We start from the raw sequence: 26,399 nt of genomic DNA, 5'->3' as shown, positions 1-26,399 counted from the left end.
ATCATTGACAGCTATTTATGTTTTTGCAGACTATTGATGAGTTTTATCAGTATGTGTTGGAACAATCAGTTATTTGAGAACCTTTAAGAAAAATGAGTTTGACACACCTGCATGAAAACATGATATAAGTGTATTTTACCGGATGCACCCCCTTTAAAGCTTTACTTTAAAGTAAAACAAGAACATTCAAATGATGCCGTCTGGTGAAATTATAACAAGTTAACCTTTATAAACATAAAATCTTCTGTAAACAAGCAGCTATAACAGCAATATGAGCTCAGACTGCAGGGTCATAAGTGCAGAAATCTGTGTGTTTTGTGTATTCCAATTAATAAAATGAATTAATTTAAAAGTCTAGACATCTTTCTCAGAAACAGAGTTGCAGTTAAAAGGGCAACAATGAATTCAGCCGTCTAAAAACCGTATAAAATGCAACAAAAAGCTGCAATATGTTGAGAAATGTCCTTCTTAATTCCTCTCTCAGCACGCTGGGCCTCATGGTCCTGAAAACATTGTCAACATGTGCTGGGGTGAGATAACGGCATGATTGATTTGCTTTCCAGTGCAGTCAGACAGCCAACCTTTTGCTGATCAAATTTAATTACACAGAAGAAGAGACAGACGTGAGAGGACGTGGGAGCAGAGTGAGGAAAAGGGAGAGACAGGAACAACAGATCGTAAGATAAGGAACAAGAGAAGATGTAGATAAGGTGACTGAAGATAAGTCACCTGTAGACATTCTCACCAGAGACACCTGCTGGACCATTTGGGAACTTTTTAAAGGAAATAATTTGGTTTCTGGGAGTTTATTCACTAATGATCTCTTGTATTTTCCTTATTGTGGTGAATTTTGAGTGATATTCCACTTGAGAAAGCTGAACATGTTGCCCTTGCTGCTCTGAGACCTTGTGTTTATCTGCCTTTGACTGTCACTCTTCCTTCAGACATGCATTAGGCCACTCACCATCCATTAGCTTCACAACATCCCGTTACCGTGGTAATTCATCTTACGCCAGTGACAAGGAGCACACAAAGTACAGAGCGGTTTAAAGGAAACCATCCATCGAACTTGAAACACACATTAAAACATTTTGCTTTCAGTGTTGTATAGAAGAGGTGGACATTCAGGAAAATGGTTCTTGATGGAGAAAGAAAATAATTGTACAAACATAAATAATATAAAAAATGCTCTACCAATTACAGTGTTTAATTTATAGGAGGAACAAATTCATTGCTTCACCTCTGAAAACCCTCCTCCTCTCCACTTAAAGAGGCAGTAATGTGTAAATTAATTTTTTCTTAGCTTTATGTCGTATATCATTCCCTCAGCTCCTTCAGACTAGCCAGCAGCAATTAGCAAACACCTGGTGGAACTACGCATCTGCTGAGTTTGTCATATGATCTACTTCTCAGAACGTTTGTAAACTTAGAGAAATATTGCTGTGTCAGACAAAGTGGGAGCTTCTTAAAGAGACGGAGACCAATTTCAAAGGATTACATTATAAAGTCAAATTTCTTTTATGTCATATTTGATACATGCAACATTTTTATAATAACTCAAGATCATATAGTTACTTGATTGTGTTCTTACATTTACATAATCTTCTCCTTTAAGGAAAGCAACCCCACAGCATGATGCTGCCACCACCATATCTTAAAGAAAGGATGAAGTGTTTCGGCTGATGCCCAGTGTTCTCCAAAAGTGGGGGAAAAATCAATTTAATAATGTCAAAAATACTCCAGTGCAAAATACATTAAATTATATCTAACATTGTTTTGGGCCCAACTCAACTGTGGTTAACTGAACTCAGACAAAAATTGGCCTGCAGTCAGAGCTTAAATAGTGGTGCAGTAACCTAAACCTGCCACAGGAGGGAGACACAACATAAAAAAGGAACAAAAAATACAAAATTAGCAAACGCAACATATAAAACCATAAATCAAAAACTATATTTAACTTGGCACAATAAGTGAATATTAATGTAAGAAAATAAATAACTAAGGTAATCTTTAACAAAATAAAGTTTTTCCATTTGTCCTTTGTAAACTTATGTTCCTGACTTAAAACGGCGTCATGAAGTGTCATTTGAGAAATTACATTTCTAATGCAAAGTTGACACTTTTAATGGACTTTAATGCAACTTTCCATTAAAAGTGTCTTTATTTACCGAATGTCACTTCATGATAACAGTGATTCTTGAAGAGTCCTTTGCGTTCATGACGGTGTGATGTCAGATTTATGCTCACATTCCTCATGTCGTAATTTGAGTTGGCCCGTCACACAAACCTCCAGTAAAAAGCACTGCAGTTTGTTTTTCATAACAAGACAAAAGATGAACAATTTCTAACCGTACTGATCATCAACAAAAGTCGCCCAGATTGTTCTCCTTTTACACAAAACAACATACAGCTGGCATGAAGGGACTTTGGGACATAAATTTTAAACAAGCTCTTTAAATTCAGTTGCCTAAATGAAAATGTATAAACAAGCAAAACTGGGCAAAAGCTTTCATCTCGGCCCCAAAACATGAGATTTACCTTTGAGGCAGACGGATCGGATTCAAACGAACGAAGCCGTAAACAGCCTGCTGCTTTCCCATCATGCAGCTCTTCTGTGCATCTATAAAATGTTTGCCCTTGGCTGGAGGTTTGTTGATCAAAGGCACTAAGACTTTGTGCCAAACAGAAACACAGCTTTGTTTTTGAAGGGGAGTCGAGGGTAAACCTTACACAGCCTGGAAGTGTTTGTGCTCATTCATATTTAGCCTTAAAGTAATCATTTACCTTTAATAACATGTTTTTAATGACTAACTGTAACATTAATGTTTTGAAGAGCCACATCCAGAGTCCAAACTGGAAGTTGAAGGAGCTAAAGATTAGGGTGATGGCAAGGAGACCTTCCAACCTATAAGATTTAAAGTAAAACATTCTTCAAATGGAAAAAAGCAAAAGACACAAGGTAGAGGGGAATGAGTGAGAGTAAGGAAGAACAGAGGGAGGACAAATGGAGTCAAGGAAGGTAGGATACAAGAAGGACAGAAACAAGAGAGGTGGTGGAAGAATAAAAGGAGGGAAACACTAGAGGGTAAAGAAGCAAGAGAACAAGAAAGGAAGGAAGGAAAGAACGATACAAAGAAAGAAAAAGTAGAAGTAAGGCAGGACACTAAGAAAGGACAGACAGATACAAGGTAAGAAGGAAAGGATGTGAAGGACGTAAAGGAAGTAAAGAAAGGATACCAGGTAAGAAAGCAAGACTGACAGATACAAGGCAAAAAGAAAGGAAGGAAATATGGAAGCAGGACTCAAGAAAAAATAAGAAGACAGAGTAGAGGGAAGAACAGAAGGAAGAAAGGACACAATGTTTGGACAACAGGATTGGAATAAAGTATAAAAGTACAAAATATCTTCAAATTTCTTATTTTCTTTTCAATACTTATACAAATTTGTAAAACCTAGAAATCAAAGAGTTTCCCAGGCTGGAGACGACTGATTAATTTATATGAACAGAAGACAGGAGACGGTTACCACAAACAGAGCATTTATTACATTCAAAGCAGAATAAAAGCCCTACAGTATATCAACAGGCTATAGTCATCAGGCCTCTGCGTGTGTTATTGAAAACAGAGAAGTGCGTAGTGTTTATGTGAGCTCATTCTGATAACGTGGCTCTGTGGGTTTTTGCCTTCAAAGAAAGATTCAAAGTGCTGTAAGGATACTACAGAGGAAGCAGCGTGGAGGAGGAGCAAAGGCGAGCAGATAGTCATTACAGCTGTGGCTCTAGCCTCCGTCTGACGCGTGGGGCAGCGTGGGATGGTGGTGCGCGTGAGGGTGGGCCTGCTTGTCAGACAGGCTGTCTGCGTGGGGCAGAGAGTGGGCCGGGTCTCCGATCAGAGGGTCGGACAGAGACGGAGCTGAATCCAGGGTGTTGTCTGCTGGATAGAGCTGCATCACCGCCCCCTCCTGGACGCTTTCCTTACTGCAGGACTGGCAGCTGCAGTGCAGGATCCGCTCCACCAACTTGTCCACGCGTGGAGAATCCTCGCTGCCGGGGCATTCCAGAGTCACCTGCACGTAAACGCATTAACGCAAATTAACACACCCGTGGAAGTTTAGAGTTTATTTCTATGTTGTTTTAACAGTTGTTTCCATTTTTTTATAACTCTCTGTTACTTGAAATTAGGGCTGCAACCAGCGATTATTTTAGTAATTATCAATAAAATAAAACAATAGGCACATTCTGATGATCTATCATAAGAGCCTTTTCTATTAAATACATTAAAAGATGCAAATAAACAATTAAATCCCCTTTTAAAATAAGAAAATAAACATTTATTTCCTAAAATGCAACCACGTAGCATTCCTTTGATCATGTGTAGCAAAAGGTGCACCTTTAAAAAAAATTAAACGTGCAAAGCTCAGCCCGTTCTCCTTGACTTAACATGAACACAGTGCAGGACTGATTAGTTTTTCAATTAACTGGTTAATAAATGGACAGCAAAAGTTACTTAACAGTTTTTTTTTCTTCAGAATTTGAACCAGGTGAAGCTAAAACTGCAACTTGAGGAGTTTTGGTTAGAACATATTTACAAACAAAGGGGTTTGAGTCTGTGTAGTGTTACTTTGTCAGTAAGTTGAGCACCTGCGCCGGACCTACAGTAGGTAACGATTAATAAGTTTTATATATATGTGTGTGTGTTGTTTTTTTTTTTGTTTTTTTTTTTTATCTGTAATTTTTCATCACTTTTCCAAGCTCAACATGCCAGAGTTCTCAGTTCATTAGTTTCACACTAAAATATGAAATACTGAAGTTCTGCATGACTTTATGGCAGATTTTTCTACAGTTGGGAAACATGAAATTCAGTATCTGAGAAAAAAAGAAACGGGAAGGACACTGAAACAAGAGAGGAGAAACAGAGTCTAGGAAAGGACGAATGTAGGAAATGAGGAAGGAAGGACAGAAAGACCAGTGAGGAAAGAAAATAAGCAAGAAAACAAGGACACAAGGAACGAAGAAAGGAAGCAAATAAATTACAAAGAAATCATGGAAGGAATGAAAGAAAGTCTAAAGAGGGACAATCTTTATGTAATACTTTAGGGTTTAAAGTCTGGAAATACATTTTTTAATTATTATTTTCATATTTTCCTTTTTCCAGTCTTATCCAGACTTGGAAAATAAATAGATCCAATTCAGCTCTTTTTAACAAAACCACTAAAAGCACTAATGCTACAGCTTAAAGTTACCATGCTATGAGAATTTCATACTGACCCACGCCTATCTGACACTCAGTGAAACAGAGATAAAGTTGGTCAGCTTTTAACATGAAGTACAAATAGGCATATTTAGACCTGCTGAGGAGCTTTACACAAACTCAGCCGGCTCTCCAGACCTCACACAACTCGCTTCCCTCCCTCTCTGTTTCTATTATCCCCAGAAAATGATCATTTAGCCATTTCAACAAGAGCCGGAGCATCAGGGAGCAGTGTCTTCTTTCGTGAGAACCGAATCTGCTTTTCTTCAAACTCAATTAGATTAAAAGTCCAGAAACAACAATCATTTCCACAGACAAAGGCATCCATTTCCACATAAACAGGAAGAAAGTGATTGAAAATGCATTTTTTCTTCTTCTTCTTCTTGCCTGTGTTCTCCTCCAGGAGGGTTAGTACCTCACCTGTCATGTCTACCTGGCAGCTCTCCAAACTACACCTCCCACAAATCGTTTGTTTACACGACGACTTCCTTCTGGATTCAAATATCTACGTTGAAACGTGACGTCACACGCGCAAGATCCCGCCCCCGGCTAACCAGACGATGACTACCATTGGTTATAATTGGTCAAGTCGTCAGCATAACGCGCTAAATCTTAAATATAAGCGTAATATATAACAGGAAAAGGGACGGAATGTTACTAACCTTGCTCCTTTATCGACTGAAGGTAAAATTAAGTTCATTTTTTATCATTTATTTCTATTTGGCTGTTAACTTTTTCTGTGTTGCGGTTAACCGTTCCGTTCCGTTACCATAGCTACGCTCACTCGAAAATTACCAAAATAAGAGCATATAGGTAGTTCAAAAGGCGTTTTTACTCAGTTTACTTTTACACTACTAACTTTCAACACTAAAACAACTAGGAAATAAAGTCCAAGAATATCACATTTCACAGGTCAATAAAAAAATTTAATTAAAAAAAAAATAGGGAGGGAAAGTAGGTCAGTTATGCTAGCTTGACTTGACAACCTTAACTCCAGCATATCTACCCTGAAGCGACCCACCACCTACTTTGACAGATCATCAGCAGAGCAGGTGTTTAAATAATTAACCACCACTGTGTCCAGAAAACCAATTATTAATAATAGTGAAATAAACATCAACAAGTCGACACAGAGAGTGAGAATAAAAAAGAAGAATGCAAGTTGTTTTGAGTTGCCTTAGCAGAATATAAAACACTACACTCTACTGAGACTGTTTTCATGGTTTTTCTCTTATGGTTGTTTAAAGAAGCAAACACATCTCATCCCACATCCACAGGCAAGTGCTGGTGTACATTTGCACTCCAAAATCACAAAATGTTACCAAGTATTTTTGGTCTAGTTTCTTGTGCAAATATTTTAGTACACTTGAAATAAGGCAAACTTACAAGTAACTTTTCAGCAGAAAATATGAGCTTGTTCTAAGTCAATAATTCCTTCATATTCATGAAAAAGTACCATTTCTACTCACAAAATGGAGATTATTTCACTTATGGAAAAAAAAAGTCTTATTATAAGTGAAATAACCTTCCAGTGGAACTTGTAATTTTTTTATAGACCAAAAACTTTACTAGACCAAAATACTTGGTAAGATTTTGTGTTTTTGCAGTGCGCTACGTGAGCTAATGTGGAATAACTCTTACCACTTCCCACTGTGTCTGGGCAGGCGTGCAGGAGTCACAGTGTGCCAGGGACTCGGTGGACTGTGGGAACGTGTTTGGGACGCTGTAGCTAAAGCACTGGCCCAGACAGGCTCTGTATAACAAAGAGGAGAGAGTGCATGAACGTGCCTGCCCCACAGACATGATGTGCTGGAGTCGACCGAAGCGCTCGCGCCTGTGTAAGCAAGAGCTGCAGGGGGAAAAAAAACAGAGCGCCTGAAATCTGAACTGATTTACAAAGCCTGAGGATTCTCAGAGGCCTCGGGGAAAACACACACTCACAAAATGGAGACTTGTTTTTCACAAATGGTGGTCATTCGAGAGTTTTCAGATGGTAAAATCGACATCAGGTTTCAGATGAATGAAGTGAATATTTTCTATAAATAAAGGAGGTAATTTTTGCTTTTGAACTTTTAACACATTGATTTTTATCCTCAAGATATCCAACATACAAAATCATTTAACAAGAAACATCCAAAAATGGGACAAATCTGAAACAGAAACTAATCTAATTTGGGCTATTTAAAGGTTAAATAAGTCAACCTAAGAAATCCAAAACTTATTTTCCAACATTTATTGTTCCATTGTCCTACACTTTCCTAACTAAACTTTGTTAAAAGAAAATGTTCCACAGATATCTGTAGGAGAGTTTTACTAAACTAATATCTGTTCTCTTGCTGTTTTGCAGTCTGCATGACTTCATTGGAGAAGACTGCTTACCATAAATAGAGCCTGCACTCAAATCTAGAGAGAAAAGTATAAAATGATTTGCACATGGAAGGCTCTTAATGTAACTTACTTAATCCAATAAATTTGCACAGTCCTTATTTTAAAGGCTATTAATTTTTTTGTTTGACCTTTATGCAAATATGTAGAAATTTTAGCAATGGAAATATTAAAACTAATAAAACAGAAAAATAAAATGTCCTGATGCCAACAAACACATAGTGAAATTATAAAGGTAATGAAATAAAGCAAGTTAAGAGCAAGCATAAAATTAAGAAAACGTTACATTATTTTATGTAAAATAAGACAAGGAAAAATAAGATGAAGATTAAAGTATGAAATTCAACTAAAGATAACCCCAAGAAATGAATACAAACATTAAAATCTAAAATAAAATAAAAAATAAATGAAAATAAACAATTAAGAATAAAATAAAATGATATTAAGAAAAATATTATAAAACTTATGAATAAAATTGTCTACATCAAATTAAAAGCAGAAACAAACTGAACAATTCAAAACAAGCTGTGTGAGATTGTTGTTGTCTTTCAGCCTGTTGGTTGGACAAACAGAGAGGGCCTTCATCCTGACCTGTTTTGGATAGAGCGCGGCTGACATCCTGTGTGTCCGACAATCTGAGTGATGTTCTTGGCTTCGCACCAGGCGCTCTTGTCAGGGAACAGCGCCAGGCGGTTGATGTGTGCAGGCGCAGCCGCTGAATGTAGCGCAAACAGCGCGCAGCAAATTTGAATCCTCTGCCACATGGCTGCACCTATAAGGCAGGAAAACCACAGCATGTCACTGATAACTGCATTACTTCAATCCGGTCCGACTACCGTAATGGTTTTACATGGATTTGCTTTTCTTAGTGTTGACTGACAACTTCCGGGTGATTATCAGATAAATCCCCTCTGATCAGCTTTTATCTAGATACAGTCGGCTCAGCTGCGTGACCAATTCAGACGAGCTTTTAAATTTGTCAGGGAGATGAAGATCTTGTTCCCGCAGATGTAAAACAATGAAGCCGGGAGGCAAATATGTGCTCTTCCTGTCTGCAACAGCACGGCTCTCCGCTACTCGCTTTCACTCTCCTCCTTAAAAATGCCTCAGCCTGTAACGTCATTTACGACCGACAAAATCCTTTTCTCCTGCTGCTTATAAAAAGTTCCTCGATGTCATCAGCATCCAGTCCTTTGTGCTCACTTTAGCACCTCCATCTGGCATTTATATTTTCCTGCAGCTATAATGTTCCCAGATTAAAGAGCTGAAGTCTAGACATGGATTTCATTCACAAAGAGCAATTAGAAATATGTCAAGGTCTGAAATGTGCTATATAAATAAAATTTGATTGATTGATTGATTGACTGATTGAAGGTCCAGATGAAGCACCCTGCTCATGCTAAAGTGAAAGCTTCCTCACATTTAAGGGTTAAAGTGTATTTCAGAGCTACTACTAAAACAAAATAAATCAAACCACAATATCTGTCCACAGTTTAAATATATGAACACTTTGATGAAAGACTGGATTTTGTTTTGTAGCCGTTTTACTTTATATAAACTATTTTCATTTTAAAATACCAACATTTCCACATAACTATATACTTTAGTCTGCCTGATTAAATATTAAATGATTAATGTTTTGATCAGTTATTCAGTACTTGGGTAGTGTTTTTACCAAATACTTCTTGAATGGCTACATTTTACTTTTACTTTGTAAAAATATGTTGAAGCAGTGTTACTCCTACTTTACCTTTTATCAAAAAAGTTTTTTTTTAATTGACGTGTGTTCATGAAACAAATTTACTTTGGTAAGTTCAATTTGTGCAATTTTATTATCAATGGAAACAGCTACTGACAGTCACCGTAACACAGTGATCTTGTTGTCCTTATGCCACTTTGTAACTCATTTATTTTCAGACATTATTCAGTTGAAAGACCTGTTTGTGCACAAGATTTAACTTCCTTGGTTTTAGATGTTCTTGCCTCATGATCGTAGCTGTCATGATTTAGTAATAATCCTTCCTGCAGAAAAACAGCCCCACAACATGATGCTGCCTCCCCTGTACTTCACAGAGGGGTGTGCATTCTCAACATTCAAAGCATTTCAGCTTTTTGTCCAAATGACCTCAGAAACTAAAGTCTTTTTCCCTCCATGCATTTGCAAACTGGAGTTTTTAAGTTTCTTTCAAAGTTGTGACTTTTAATCACTTCACTACTAAGACAAAAATTGTTCTAATGACTTTGCATTAAAAATAATTGATATTAAAACATATTTTAGCACCAATCAACAGATTTACAAACAGCAATTAGCTGAAAAGTAATGTTTAGATAATTGATTAAACTGCTACATAGTTTTTTTGTTTTGTGTATTTTTTTTAAACACATGTTGCACAGCAGGCTTGTGTGGCCGTACACAGAACTGAACATGAAGCTAGAGAAAATTAAACAAGTAAAAAAACTGCAAATGAAAACTTCAAATGACCTTGAAAACGTCTGAAGAGCCGTTGAAGATATGAAGAAAGTCTGACAGAAAAATATGACATGAAGAAATCAGCCAGTGACTGAAATAGAAGATTCTTTTATGTTTTACATTGAAATAAAAACTGCAGTGATCTGCAAGTGAACTTTCATTTAAAAAAACACCCAACAGAGTCCTCACAGTTACCAGATCATTACATTTAATCATCACTAATTCAGTCTATTAAATTATTCCACATGTCACAGTGCAAATATGATCAGTTATATTTTTGCTTAGCATGTATCCTTATGGATTCAAACTAATAAACATTTACTTTTTTCATGTTTTGTCCAGCTACAGCCTCAAATGTAAATACATTTTATTTTCTTTTTAAAATCCTGTGACCTTTATTGGACAGTACGCAGGCAAGAGAGAGAAAGGAAGACATGCAGGAAAAGAAGTGAAAATCAAACCCAGGACAACCGAGCTGAGGCCTCCAGCTTCTGCACACGGCGCACTGAGCCTCTCAGCGCCGTCAAAGTACTTTTACAAAGCTCTTTTATGACAGACAATATCAAGAAATGGATAATTGCACAGTGGACTCAAATGAGCACATCATTTTTAAAATATGTTGCAAATAAAAATACAAAAGGGCTGTTGTGCATGTGCAACAAACCTTTATTACTCTCATAAGCCTAAATAAAACCCAGAGTTTTCAGAAGAGACTCAGATTCAGATTTGTTTGTCAAAGCCAGCAAGGCCATGAAACAGCACTAAGAGAATTCAATAGAAGTAAAAATAAATATTTACAAAGTACAAAAGAAATCTAGCAAACAATATAGTAAAAAAATAATGGTTAAGAATGAATTAATTATATTTCACAGGTGGAATAAAACAATTAGTAACCTACTTGTGTGTGATTTAATCTCAGTGTAAGTTCAGGAGCTCTGTGAAACTATCTGAGGTTTGTTAGAGAATAAACAGCATCAGTAATAACAAGGAGCACAGCAGAAGTGAAAGAACTGGTCTACATGGCACGTGTGGCAGATATCACTGTCATAAAACATAATGGTGGCACCATTATGCTGTGGGAATGTTTTTTTTTTTTCAGTAGGGACAGGGAAGCACTAAAGATGTTACAGTCCAGAGAGAAACCTGCTAGAGGCAGCAAAAGAGGCTCATATAACAGGACAACAACCCTAAAGTACAGCCAGAGCTACTAGTGTAGCTACAGTATAGACAACAGAATTCATTGAGAGAATCAATGATCAAATCAATGAATTTGAAAATATAATTAAATGCTAAAAAGTTACTGTTAAACTTAGTGATAAGAACCACACTTCTTTATGCGACTGGTGTCTTAAAACAGCGTTACAAGAGCATTATTTGTGTTTGTGTGGCTATGATTGCTTTGTACACTGAAAAAAAGCAATGGAGGTCCAACTTTTAAAAAATTATTTAATTTGTTTCATGTAATCAAGTTAAGTTTGTCAAACTTACTTTGTTTAAGCTTGTGTAGCATGACAACTTAATATATTTACTTGAATAAACTTAATTGTACAAATTAACACATTTTTTTAAGTTAATCACCTGGTTTTTTTTTCAGTGCACAGTCATAACCAGTTTAAAAGCCTGTAGTTTTCATCATTACTTTTATCGTGATAAACTTGAAGTCCATATCGTCTTATGGTTGTAATGTGGAAAAAAACTTATATCGGTGTGAATACTTTTGCAAAGCACCGATTCCCCACCGATTTAATTGTCTAAAAAACAAACAATTAAATTTTTCATCTGTCAATTTGGTTGGTGTAGTATGCATATTAAAACATACGGAAACGTTTGCAGTTTACTATTTTCAAAATAAATAAACAAAACAAATAACTTTAAAGGGTACTGAAACACCTCCAGAGGTGAGGGGTTAGCCGGGGCACCTACCAGCGAGGTGAGGAGCCTCCTCCGGATGAACTCCGCGCAAAGTCCCGCTGATCCTCAATCCAGCGGAAATGTGAGGATGCGGGCTGCCTTCGTACCGACAACCACACACACACACACAAAAAAAAACGTCTGTAATGATGATCCGAGCTCCGCCGGTCACACAACAGTTACATCATCCGGGAAAGAAGCGGCACCGAGTGTCGCCGTCCGAGCCGGGAGGAGGAAGGAGGATGATGGGGGATAGATTGAGAGGCAGAAGGCTATCTCATCTCCGAGTCTTCTCTCCCCCTTCAGTGTTCAGTCTCTCTGTAATTCCTCTGGAAAACACTTTCCAACTTGTTGTCTTTCGTTGTAAAACTCTCATGCGAGGGGTTGAGGCGCGGCTGAGCCCTCAGACAGGCGTCCTGCTGCGCCGTTTCTGGGAGAAACTAAACGAGGAGGAGGAAGAGGAGGAGGAGGAGGAGGAGGGGGCCAAACTGCTGGAAAGGTTTCAAATGTTTCCCTAAAGTGGAGCCATCATATTTACTCTCCAAATGTGCAAATGCAACGGGATTAAACACACAAGGCGTGTTCACAGACATCCGCACACATCTGGCATTGCTTTGATAACATGTGCTTTCAGGTTTTGTAATTGAACATTAATAACAGCGTATAATAATGATGTATGGCTGGAAAACAGATGTGGATTCTGTCCCGTTTCTCCAGCTCTGGAACATTAAAAGAAAGTTTGAGATGCTGAAATTGTTGAAATAGCTGGTTACTAAACAGAAGCTCATGACAAATTGATTTATTTGAGGTCTGCAGTGAAACCGCAGAGACTCGTGAGCATGTGATATGCTGAGAGGCATTATGTTCCCTGGTTTGGCCGACCTGAGGGTGAGCCCTCCTTCAAATCTGATTTAAAAGGGAATGCAGAAAATAAGCTAACCTTTGGAGGAAATAAAAATCTGTGTCCTTCCTGGGTCAAAAACTCTGGTAAGTCAAAGCTGAAATCCATAGAAATAGACACAATTAAAGGTACAGTACATGCAAAATTATAACAATAATGATGTAAAATGTGATGCAGTTCTGTAAACAGCTCAGCAAAATAAAAAAATGGAATAAATAAGATGAATTGTATATTCAGATTTAGATAGCAATGTTTTCTGCCTCATTGTATTTTGAATGTTGGCCAATTCTTCTTGCCCTTTTTTATGTCTGTAATTTCTGGCTAAGACTGGAAGGTAAAATCTGAAATCTGAACAAAATAACCTCAGTAAGATTATCAGCTTAGCAACATGAGACCAGATGCAATTCTTTACACAGTACCTCACAAATTGTTTTTATTTTTCATAATACTACAACATAAAATACAAACAATCCATAAAAACTCATAAAATCATTCCCACAACATAATGCTGCCACCACCGTGTCTAATTCTTACCATCTAGTTGCTCTGTATGAACATGGTTAATACATTATTTAACTATAAAATAATGTTTGCATGATCAGCTTTTGCATTTTTGAGCCAAGTTTCAACTTGGCTTAGGTCTTATATATTTATGTATTCATTAAATTTTTAAGTTAAACATTATTTTACCAGGAAGTCCCTTGAGACAAAATCTCCTTTATGAGGGTGACCTCAAAACAAATTATAAAAAGTGAGTACAGACAAATAAAACATCATAAGATTATCCTATATGAACAAGAATACGATTGAGACTTATTTAAACAATTTAAAAGGGGTTAAAGAACAGAAGAGTTTTAAATTTGTTCATGGGAATAAATTGTTGGAGTTGAATGAGAATACCAACAAAAACACACATCTAAAAATACTTACTTTCTATTAAACAAGTCAGGATTTCCCCCAGAAAACTTGTTAAACCTGGTGATTGGGTGCTAGGGCAGTCCTCCAGCGGCGGCCATGTTTTTGAGTTAAAAAATGTTTACAGTTGACAGAAAATTTTAAAATATCACCTGATAGTTATGAGTTACTGGAAGACTGAAAGATGAATACCTAAACACCAACTATATTCTTTAAAAAAGGCAATAATAAAAAAAAAATCTAAAATAAATAAGCAATGCTAAGCCTGGTGCACAAGTAAAGCCTGGTGGCCCGCCAGGCTTATTATAACCTGTGGGAAACCTTGATTTTAACAGTATCTTGTCTATAATGCTCCCCAACACTAGACTCCTTTTGAGTCTGTTTTATTTAAAAGTGTCAACAATATTAAGTATTCCCAGCTGAAGGCCAGTCGTCAGTTTTCTCTCCGTTCGTTTCATTGCCTTTACAGAGCGATTCACTGCAAGTAAGATAACTACTATTCAGAATTTCTCAACTGAACCACACTGTTTAATTTCAGCGCTATCTCTTTAATTTAAATGTTAAATGCTACCTTGACTGATGGTCACATTAAAAGTTGAGTAGTTTATAAAAATAAAATATGTAAAAAGACTTTTAGCTTCATGGTCTCAGGCTTTAACAAACCTAATCTCTAAACTCCAGTAATGCAGTTTCTGCTCACATAGTTCAATTAAATTTCACATTTTAGTGAAATGTCACAGTAAAAGTGATTGATTTTCTCAGGGGGGAATCAGCTGAGAAATTATTTGCAGCTGAGAAATCCTGATCTCTGCAGCTGGCCCCGGCTCCTGGGGTGATGAGTTCACTGCCTCTAATGTGTGCTTGAAATTAAATTTCTCTTTGGTCTTGTGGTGGGAACACAGATACAGATGGGTTCAATGCAGAAGTCAGATTCCTGTGTCTCTTAAAGACATGTTTGGGAAATAAAGGAATTGTTCTTTGGGCACTCGAGCGTTACAAAAAGCCACAAAATTCAATTTGAGCAAGCTCTTGGAGACAGTAACATCTGATAATCTTCATAACCCAGAAGTGAACTGAGAAAGTGGGATTTGACCTATAATGCTTCCTTGAACCAGTTAGGATAAGTTTATGAGATATACAAACATATTGATTACATTATTTTGCACAAAAGCATCCTTAGATAAGATTTTAACTTGATCCGTTCTGCCTGTTTTCAGCTCCTTTCAGAATGAGCTGTTTTAGGGCCTCGTCACTTTAAATCCTAATATGTTTCTGCTGGCCATGCTCGCTCAACTCAACATTTACACTCCCATGTGAAAACGGCTGCAAACAGAAGCACCATGATACGACCGTACATCTTTGAAAAGCAGAAGTGGAACCTCCAGCACAACAAACAAGTATACGGCAGATGGTTTCTGGATGGTAAGTGAACAACAAAACACTTGTCTTTCCCAGCAGCCATTGTACAGCGGTAAAACCAGCTGAGCAAACGTGCTGGAGCTGTGCTTGGGTTGCTAGGTAACGGCACATTTCCTGTCAATTGTGAGTCATTTTGAAACGGCTTGTTTTTAGAAGCAATTGAAACTCAAATGGAAGTATAAAGACATATAAAAAGGTAATTTTGCCCCTTTAAGACCAGCTTATCATTCTAGGTTGAAAATCTCAAAGAGCTACATCCCGCTCCTTCACTCACACCCAACACACCTTCTGCTCCCAGGTGTTCTCGTCCACACTCGCGCCCCTATCGGCTTCACGCTTCACCTGCTAACAGCTATTTTAATGGATGGGGGATGAGCGACACAGTCTAATTTCTGACAGGGTTACTCTGTGCCAGATGCATCTCAGCACAAGAAGCGGGCCTTTGAGCGCGGTCCCTGGACCAGGCCCTGCTCCCATTGTGCAAAGGAATGTATGTGCTTACATTACTGACAAAACTGTTGCTGTGATGAAAAAGGAAATATGAGTGTCTGTGTAATGGAGAGGGTGCAGGCAGCGGTGTTTGCTTTGATGTGAAAGTGTTCAACATGTGTTACACTCCGACGTGAAAAGTGCAGAACTCACCTGTTAGTAATAAGGCCCGGGTTCCAGTCCAGAAAGGGCATTTCGCTGCATTCCTCAGATTCTGCTCCACCAGGGTGGCTGGATGGATGTGTGCACAGTCTCATACACACACACAGAAACATTTTCCTGTCACTTTCCAAACCCATGCAACAGCTCATTAGTGAGGAGACACACTCCAGATTGTCCTGCAGAGTTGGTGGATGCACAGGAGGCGGTGTGCAGATAAATCCTTTCTCAGCTTACACAGATAAAAAGCGGTTTTGGTAATTACAAACTCTTCTCTGCAATAATCACAACGTAAAACAGGACAACGCATGTTGAATCATGTTTCGTCTACTTTTAAAAAAGTGGAAAAAACACTTGATGAGGGTGTCTGTCTTCTCTTGATATCTGAAAGAAATCTATCTGTCCGTCCGTATCAAAGCAGCAGCAACGACCAAAGAATGTTGGTGGTGAAACAAAAACATAATAAACTGGAAACAATAAACAAACACAAACTTCTAAATTAAAAGGATACATTTCTCAATTAAAAACCTGAAAAGGGCAGCATGCATTTGAATTCAGTCCCTTTATTTTAATACTCCTCAATAAAATTAGAAGCAACCAAAAGCCTTCAGAAATCTGATTAGTAAAGAATCCATTTGTAATTTAATCCCATACAAATCTATTGGTTATTTGAAGTTTGTTAGCGAACAAACTAGGTCATGAAGCTCAGACACAGCAGACAGGTCAGGGAGAAAACTTTGGAGGCATTTAAAGCAGAATGATGAGATAAAATAATATTCCAAACATTGAAAATCTAACAGAGCTCTCTCTGTTCAATACATCACCTGAACTGCAAATCCTCCAAAGACACATCTGTCCACCCTGACTGACAAGGAGAGTATAAATCTGGTAGCTGTCGGGGAGCTGCATTTGAAAATGAAAGAGATACAGAGGGAAATTTAAGCTAAATATTTAGTTTGAAAATTTAACATTTAGTTTGGACAATCAATAATTTGGAACTAAATATTTAGTTAGCAAAATAAGTATTTAATTTGAAAGCTAAATATTTAGCTTGTTAATTTAGTTTGGAGCTCTGATATTTATAAATGTATTAACAACATGGTGGAAACATGACTTTGAAAAATTAACAGCCACATTTTTTCTTCATGGCAGGCTAAATAAACCAAATTATTGCTGTTGATTTTTTACTCTACAAACACCAGTCCATACATAACTTATTAAAAATAAAAAACCAACAACGTGGAGTGAAAGGAGAAAATGAGTACAACACCTAGAGGAAACTATTGATAAAACAGGAAGCTCACATCACCAGTTTGGTAGTATTTCAGATATTTAAAAATGAATTAATAATTATTAACATTGACTAATTTAAAAGCCTTATTTTGTGATGTTTTTCAGCCATACTTGCTTTGTTTCTGCAGGGAAAATGGAAGCTGGTCACAGTTGATTAGATGATGAATGAGCTAAAAACAGAACAATCATGGGGAAAAAACGCAAAAGACTTCAGGAAAAACTCCACACATACAACAAAGCAATGGTTAAAACAAGGTTAGTTATGATTTTCTTAAGTTGTGTGATGTTATCAGTCATCGTTCCTTTACCTGTAACAGAAAGACGTTAAATCAGACATACTTGAGTTGAGCAGTTTAAAACAAGTCAAACAGCAAATGTTTAATATGTCTGCGGCAAAAAAAAAAACCCACATAAGTGGGTATCATCACAGCAGATCATTGTTGAGAGGCGTTTTGTTCGGCAGAATCATTTGGAGTTAGTTTGTTCAGTGCACCAGCTGCTTCATCTGATGAAGAGTCCGCTGTAATCATTTTAAAACCACCATACGAGCTTAAAAGCACAGAAACGCTGACCAAGAGTGATATTCTGGTCCAAAAATCTAAACGTTTACTCCAGAGAGGAGGAGGCAGAAAGGTGCAGCTGATCTGGAGGACAGATACAAGTCCCAGTCCGCACATAGAAACACTGACATTCTTCCACTGAATAAAACCAAATTGAAAATTTGTGAGAAAGAAACCCTCAAATTTTAAGATCTCATTAATTTTCTAGAAAAAAGAAAAAGATTTTATAGAAAAAAAAACTTGAAAATGTGAGTTTCAAAAAGTCAAACATTTTCAAAACTTGGGAAAAGTAAAAACAAAAATCGAAGTTTTTTTTTTTTCCAGAAAATGTGTTTTTTGACAGAAATTTATTCCTTTTTTTATGTACAATGGCTATAATACGCTCTTGGAAGGATATACGGCCGACTAGGAATTAACATTTTCAACAAGGTCAAGGCGATACAACTTCTTTGTGCTAAAGGAATGGGAACTATTACTAAAGACTTAACGAAACCTATTCCAAAAAACCTGAACCAAATCCTTAATGTGTTGAAATGGCCCAACTCCGTTTCTTTCTTTCTTACCTGTCAACGTTTGGCTTTGTTCCCCTGCCAAATGCACGTCTTTATTCAATCATTCAGTACAACTATTCATCCTCCCACTCTCTGTACGGGCTGCAGATGCTGAACCTGGCTCTCATTCCAAAACAGCAGGAGTCTGAGTCTCCCCGCTCATTAACACAGAGCATTACCTTCCACCCCCAGAACACATTTCATTCTTCTCACACTTTCACACAGCAAAGGAAAAAACAGACAGAGCAAAAGCTTTATGCAATAATTTTATTAAATAGACATTTACTGTATTACAAGATACACAAAGTGGGCATCTTTGGAAGTCAGTTCCAAAAAGATAATTCAATTAAAACAGATGAGATTCTCATGTTCTTCTTCAGTTTTTCATCACTGGTCCTGAAAAGTGAGAGGAGTTATAAAACCGACGTTCTGGTGTAAGAAGCAGCACATTTTCCACTGCGTACTCACCTTAACCACGCGGCCATGAATCAGATATGGTGACCTGAAGTCATGCTGGCAGTTGCTGTATCCCATTCCCAACCCCAGGCCCGATCCGAACGACACAGGCCACGTTCGACCTGGTGGGAGGAGAGAAAGGAAAAACAAAATCACATCTGCTTGTTTTCACAGAGATACAAAGAAATAAAACGTACGTTTAAAGAAGAGGACGGAGAACACGATGCCGATACCGACGCCAGTCGCTGCAAAGAGAAGAAGAGAAATATAAAGAAACTGGTAAAAAGACAGAGGATGAAATCGGGTTACTATAACGACAGGCAGCTGGGTGCAAACAAGAAAAATAATAAAATCATTCAACATCTCTGCACAGGGAACAATGTGAATACATTTTATTTAGCATAAATATGTGCAGAATACAAACAGAATAAACCCACTGAATGTTTTCACATTTTGTCACATTACAAAATCTGTATGTTGCATAAATAGTAAAGTGAAAGGAATCAGTTTCTTTTTTTAATAAATATAAATATGGAAAGTGTGGAGTACATTTGAATTCATTCGGCCGGCTGCGATGAGCAACAAATCTATTAAAATAAAAGAAGCTCAAAAATATCCATTTGCATGATTTATTGTTTTTCTCTTTTCTCTCTTTCTACTAAAAACCAGATGATAAAAGTTTTCTGGTGCTTTGGTCTCACAAACCCCTATTTTGTGAGAGACTTCATAATTCATTTTATTTGTTGTTTCTGTTTTGGATATGTAAAATGTTTTCCAGTTCCAGTTAAATGTTATTTTAGAATTTAAATTTTATCTATCTTTACAAGTGTGTTATTGCATTATTCTGACTTTACATTTATATTACTTGAAATTGGTCTCAAAGCAAATAAAACTTTCAGCAGGGAAGCTGCTCCAGGTTTAAGGATTCAGCCAAATATGGCGATCCTAAAGAGAAAACTAGTCAAATGTAGAAAAAGACACAGGACTGGGACAAATGTCCATCTATCAGCAGGACACAGACACTGAACAATCAGCTGGTGCTACAATTAAATCACAGCATATACCTAAAGTATCCCACAAGACGATGCTGCCAGCATCAGATTTCATTGACTTGAGTGAGACGATTAGAAATAGATGCTCATGTTTGTCAGTTTAAGTCTAAAAATTGTGATCATGTTTTTTTTTTACTTTGCCATACACAAGTAAAAAATAAGAATAAATAAATAAATAAAAATACATTACATTAGAACAAACAAAATTGAACTAGTACATAAATAGACAAAAAATAGTTACATTTCTACCAAAGGCAAAAACGCAAAGTTTCTCCAATAATCACTTGATAACTATGAAATATTTAGAGGAAAAAATGGTGTGCCTTTTTTATTCGCTGCATAAATACTTTTATGTATTTACTCAAAATACATAAAAGTTTGTGATTGTAAAATGTAAAAAATATTCAAAGGAGTTATAAAGTACGGTCAGTTTGTTGCTAAATTTTGCTCCAAGAGACTAAAAAACCCGAGACAGATAAGCCAGAGGGATGGAGACGAGTGGGTCTGAAAGCATCCGTGGCAGGTCCGTCTGTGGAAACCAGGGAGGGTTATTAGTAAGAATGCATCTGTGCGCTGAGTTTCACCTCGCTGCAGGCCACACCACACCCAGCAGCAGGCCGGCCAAAACACAAAACACATAAAAAAAGCCATTTGGGCCCTTGCGGCTCCTAATTAGATACAGAGAACTATACAGCATGACCGATGTGCCTCAACCAGAACCCTCAGACTGTTTCTTATTACACAGTTTACACATGTCAAACAAGACCACAAAACCCTCAGCTCATCTTTATTATCGGTACACATCAACAATAACTTTCCTTCCATTTCAAGCGACGACTTTGTTAAAATCTGAGACTTTCCGTCTTCTGGAGCCCCAAGTCTTTCTTTGCTCTCCCGCCAGAATGTTTCTGAAGCCTCTGATTTTCCACTGTCAGGGATAAAATGAAAGCTTTTGGGGGAAAATGAGAGGGTAGATCAATATCTCATTCCCTTTTCTTTTGTCTGGATTCCTCCTCAGGGACTGGATTATAACAAAAACATTTGTACATGAATCGAGTGAAAAAAAACTCAGTGGGCTTTTCCAGCAAATGAAGTCCAGAGCTGTTTAATTGCACTGTTATTCACTGTTTGAATTATTTTTTGCAAATGACTTCAAAAAGCCAGTCATATTCAATCAGCGTGATTGAATACTGCACCTCGAACCCTAACCCCGACTGTTTTACTCTGGCAAATGTTTCTGCTCCACACTGTTGTTTTTAACCAATACCATGACTTCAAATTCCTTTTTTGTTTCAGTCACAAGTTATATTTGGAGACCACACTTGCAGCAGGGCAAAAAAGAAAATTCTGTTTACCGAGCGTTACAGCTAAAATAAAAAGTGGATGTCTCCCTGGAAGGATTAAAACGGGCTCCACAGATGACGAAGCTAATCAAAAAAACGGTTTAAACAATTAAATAAAAGCAGCCTTACCAGCATTTTAACACTAAATGTGATTTTTAATGACTATTACTCGTTATCCTGGTGGATTTAGGATTAAATTTTAATTTAAAGAGAATGAAAAATTAGGGCGATGGCACGGAGGTTCTTCAACCTCAAACATGGATCCACAAATAAATCATCAAAATATCAGAGGAAACAACAAAAAGCGGGTCAGTAATTAATTATTAGAAAGGTGTGATTTCTTTAGTGTTAGTTATTTTCATGTGATCACTGAGTTATGTTTTTTGAAAATGTTGTAAACTCTAAGAAATTTATATTGTTAAGTTAACTTTTTATAATTCATATCGGAAACAAACTTCTTGGTTAAACAAAATCATTTTAAATTTAAAGTGACAGTATAATTTTGAGTTTAGCTGTACACTTTTTTGTCTTTTGTACATAATTTTAGAAGACATTTTTTATTTCTTCTTCAGCTGTAGTAATTGTGGTTCGTATTTGTTAATGTTTTTGACTGTCAACATGTACATGTTAACATTTATTTATCACATGAACGTTAACTAAGACTCTCTTCATGAGCCAAGCTGCGTAAATTTTTTTAACACAAAACATGAATGTTCCATTTAAGATGCGTGATAATGACATCTTTGATGTAATAAAACTTGTGTTTATAAGTGAAAACAACCCAGCTGCTTTGTGGCATTTCTTTGAGTTCCCTGCTCAAAGCTGTCAGCCGTGCCAAGGTGTCTGGTTGCCAGAGAAAATCTTCAACATATGTTCGGCTCAAGGAGGCGCACAACAAAGCTCTGTAACTTTCCATAACCAAGCCGTCATGCAGCCCTGGCAACCTTTTCTCTTGCAATATGTAAATGTGTTCACAGCTCATATCTTTTCAATGCTCTGAATGATTTAGAAGCATTCTTCTGAGCATGAAATCAGAGCCATCCTCGGAGTTAAATGATGAGTTATTCAGTACAGGATCTGCACCGTGATTCACAGTCCAAGAAAAGAAGTGAGCTGGACCTGCTTTACTCGTCTCTAGAGGTCAGAAATAAACACGGAATCAGGAATGAGTAACCAGTTTTACAAGCTGCAAGCCTATTAGCTCGTTCTGGTTGTAACAATTAGCAACATCCCCCTTTTTAACAGGAAACAACTGGGATTATTTGAGCTGTGATGTTAAATCTGATGGCTGCCAAACTTTGCCTCTGAGACAATCTCACGCAAGTCTTACAAGAAAAGCATGGCAGTGATTCAACGGGCTTTAGGTTCACTGCTGAGTTTAGTTTCTCAAGCTTGATTCTGTGTTTTTGCACATTTAACGCAGGAAGTCTGCACCTGTGCAACCTGTGAAGTTTAGCAGAGATTTTAGCTGCCTCTTGCTCTGGGTGTCATCTGATGCACGTGCCAATTCGCATCCTGATTTGGCACACAAATCTTCTTTGTTAGGGGTGCAGCGATTGCAGCTTTTTGGTTGATCACTGACTGACATTTAAAAAGCCTGACTTCCCGATTCAGATTTTTTTGTTTAAAAAGTCACCATTGTTGTAACAATTTCACCAAGTTAGCACCGCTGGGGAAACTATTGTTAACGTTGAATGTGCAGATGTGGCCAGGTGGGCATATCGGACAGTTCTCCTCTCGAAGCAGATCAAAACAGGACAGTGGTTGATTTCTAAACCTTTACCAAGGTAGAAAAGATCAGTTTCACACTGAAGTATCGGACGATCGAAAACCTCCCAAGATTATGGGAAACAGGGCCGATTTATCGTGGAACTGTAATTTTTGTCCCTTAATAAAGGAGCCCTTCATGACAGTCATATTTAGTACTTTTTGAAGGATTAATTTTCTCTCATGACCTTCTGCTAATCTGACTCCAGATCTCACGTCTGCAGCACCAATAGCTGTTTACCAAAAATGTCTCCATAAATTTGTCAATCATCATCTGTGGTGTCACCTGTCCAAAGGGCATTATTTCACAAGTCTTGTGATTTTTTTACATGCAAATTTACAAACCTAAGTTCTTTTACACATTTTCATTACTGCCCTGGGCATTAGCATTCAGCATAGTGATGTTTAGTGCTAAGATACATCTTCTGTTTTATTTATCAGCAATTTGTTTTAGCATGGCACATTCTAACCACAAGGTAACGTTGCTATGAGCCCTTTTACTGAGAAAATATGCAAATGTCTTTAATGTTTCAACCAGTCAATCAGGTAGCCATCGGTGTTTCGATTGATTTGTGATTCCTTGTGTCACATTTTTCCTGTTTGCCTTGTGTTAAGACTAACACAAATATGTCACAGGAGCAAAATGCCAAAACTTCTCCCAGGAAATCACCCAGTAATCACTTCATTTGAAGTATTGGTAGCTTCTTATGCACTATTGGGGGCAGTAAGTCTGTTTCTGACACACATTGTTGAATGACAGTGTAATATTTCACATGTTATTATTCTGATTCTGTGATTCATTCATTTTAAAATCCAATATGAATCAACTCATTATCAACATGTTTTGATGCGTGAAATATTGGAACTGATGGAAAGTTTATCTTATTTTTACCAGTACTGTGTAGGTAACAAAAGATCTATGTGAAGAGATAAAAATAATTTCAATCAACAAAAGTGTTTCTCAAGATTTTGGATGCACCACAGTTAGAATAAGGGCCCATTGAATCTGAACATATTAATTATAACCAAACATTTTCTTAAAAAGAATAATGCATCTATATCATAAGTATTCTAATAACAATGCATCCTCAGACATTTTCTTTAATAATGTTCATTTAAAGTGCCTCTCTTCCAATCTTAGGTATAGTTTTAAACATGTAATAAATAAGAGTTATGAGTGGTAAATCTGGAAACGGTGTAATTCGTCTAAAAAAAAAAACAAGAGACCAGATTGCAAATCCACTGGATGTTAATAAAACGGGTACATTTCTTCCACACAACCGTAAGTTAACATATTTCCCACTTCATCGATCACAGATTTTCTTAAATAAAACAGCTATTCTCATTCATTCGCTTTGACCTTAGCAACAGTTACAGCATGGTTACAATAATACCCAGCTCAAAAAGTTCTCCTTTAAACCGTCTGCGGCTTTCTAAATGACAAAACGCACAGTGAAACTATTTAGACCAGTAAAGAAACATTAAATCACATGAAAGGAGAGATATTTACCTGTTTTTAAGGCTGTGTCAGCAAGACAGCGGTCCCATTTTCGCCCGAGCTCGTCTGCCATGTTTCCGGATGTGTCGGAGATCCACGAGAGTATCGCGAGATTGACATGAAGTCACGCGAATCCTCTGAGTTCTATTTGACTTGTTGACTTGATCTTTAAAAAAGATACAGTACGTACAAAAAGGTACCGTAAGCATGTAAAGAAGGTGGAATGAAGGTCTTATAATAATAATAATAATAATAATAATAATAATAATAATAATAATAATAATATTTTGAATATGTTAGTTGTGCAATCAAAATTAATTGGCTAAAATCCTAAATTAAAACGATACGTTCTGGTTTCATATACAAGCAAATATTTCAATAAATTTGATAACATAATTTATTCTCAGGTGTAATTATGATCTAAAGAAACTCATAAGATTAATCTTATTTCATCAACAGGAGTGGAAGATGATTTACAAACTTAATTTCACTCCCCATAACACTCAGTTATTCTAAAACTAGAACCGTTCTAAACTGTAGAACTGTGATGTCAAAAATAATAATAATAATAATGAAAAGTTGAAAGTTTATTCATATTGACTGAAAAAGGGCATATGGTCTGTTTAGCAATTTTTTAGATAGTTCTTGGAAAAGAAAAGGAGGAAAAGAAAAGGAAAAGAAAAGAGAAGAAAGGAGAATAAACTGAAAGAAAAGAAGAGAGGCAAAAAGAAAAGGAAAGAAACAAAAGAAAAGGAAGCAAAAGATGGACAAAAAGGAAAGAAAAGATAAGCAATGTTTCTAGTTAAACTGATATATTCTATGCCTTTTGCTTGATTGCTCCAACAAAGCACACATGGGAGTTAGATAATTGCTTCTAACACATCATCAACAAAACACAAAAGTTGTTTTGGTTTACAAGCAGGCTTTTAGGGGAATGCATATTTCAGCAGTGTCGTTATGCTGTGATTTTGATAGAAAACACCTGGAATACATTTTAATGGCTGGGTTTGCTTTTTCACCAAATTCTTTGATAAATGACTTTTTTAAGAAGCAACCACTAAGGAGGCGGAATAGAAAATCAAAAACTCCCAGCTTTTGCACCTTCTTGGAAAAGATTTATGCCACTTTCCCAAGTATTGATTTCTTTAAACACATCAGTCAGAAAAAAATGTGTTTTAAGTGGTTATATTTTATTTTCACATCAGGTATCTTCAAGATAATCTGTCTAAAAAAGATATTTGTTTCGAATATCAAGATGCTTGTTTCCAGTTGTCTTGTTCAGAGATCCAAGATATTGCTTCAGACTTCGCTTTCCGATTTAGATGTTTTACACTAACATGTCAACAATTAAATTAATCTACCCTTTTATAAATTAAATTCTCTCAGTACTCAATAGGTAAAATTATACAGGTCTGTATAACCTCTATGTTCTTTATATGCTAGGTGTTTGTTTTCTTTAAACTAAGCTAAAATGAATTTTGATCATTTTGAAGCCAGCTTTTAACATTTCTGACTATTTTTGGGGGGAGGTAACCCACTGATTTCAACTTTGGAGCTACATGTAGACCTCACTTAGACATCCATCAATGTTAAGTGTATCCCTGGTTTAGACCAGTATATTTTATCTAGATTAGACCAAGCAAAACTGTTTTTGATAAGCGTGGACTAAGCTTTTTAGGTTTCTCAATCATCTGCTACTAATCCCAAAAGGTCAGAAAGAACACTGACATTTTTCCTTTTGTTAAACATAGAGGAAAAATGTCAGCTGGTCTGCATAAATTGTAATTTCCAACCAGAACAACTACACCTTTGTACAGAGACAGTATCTCTGTAATACAGCACCAAAAATAATTTCTCTGAAGTAGATATAAATTACTTTGTGCTCAATGATTATGCTTTGCAAACTAGAAGTTACAATTGCAAAGCTGATTTAATTAGAAACAAATAGTAAGAATAGCGAAGAAAGAAGAAGAAAATGTTA

General features: G+C 36.8%; 2 protein-coding genes across 3 annotated transcripts; both read right to left on the bottom strand.

Annotated features, from left to right (window-relative positions):
- Nucleotides 1–3,521: 3,521 nt before the first annotated feature.
- On the bottom strand, nt 3,522–12,456 carry nbl1 (NBL1, DAN family BMP antagonist). Of its 2 annotated transcripts, none has more exons than XM_014997892.2 (4): nt 12,028–12,456; nt 8,226–8,406; nt 6,891–7,002; nt 3,522–4,065 (listed from the first exon to the last, which is right to left on the bottom strand). In XM_014997892.2, the coding sequence occupies exons 2-4, from the start codon at nt 8,396–8,398 to the stop codon at nt 3,778–3,780; spliced, it is 573 nt and encodes a 190-aa protein (XP_014853378.1). In that variant the 5' UTR covers nt 8,399–8,406; nt 12,028–12,456; the 3' UTR covers nt 3,522–3,777. The 2 variants fall into 2 exon arrangements, with proteins under 2 accessions (XP_014853378.1, XP_087861730.1); XM_088005604.1 differs by lacking the exon at nt 12,028–12,456 and adding an exon at nt 8,515–8,723.
- Nucleotides 12,457–18,555: 6,099 nt separating this feature from the next.
- LOC106924280 (mitochondrial contact site and cristae organizing system subunit 10) lies at nt 18,556–24,569 on the bottom strand. The gene is made up of 4 exons (XM_014997895.2): nt 24,431–24,569; nt 18,956–19,003; nt 18,771–18,880; nt 18,556–18,698 (listed from the first exon to the last, which is right to left on the bottom strand). Exons 1-4 carry the CDS (start codon nt 24,489–24,491, stop codon nt 18,690–18,692), a joined length of 228 nt encoding a protein of 75 aa, XP_014853381.1. The 5' UTR covers nt 24,492–24,569; the 3' UTR covers nt 18,556–18,689.
- Nucleotides 24,570–26,399: the final 1,830 nt, after the last annotated feature.

This window comes from Poecilia mexicana, unplaced genomic scaffold (genome assembly GCF_051168715.1).
Source record: "Poecilia mexicana isolate PSO_F unplaced genomic scaffold, ASM5116871v1 scaffold_5, whole genome shotgun sequence".
Lineage (NCBI taxonomy): Eukaryota > Metazoa > Chordata > Actinopteri > Cyprinodontiformes > Poeciliidae > Poecilia > Poecilia mexicana.
Note: the sequence above shows the minus strand (reverse complement) of the source record. Positions and strands in the feature narration are given on the sequence as shown.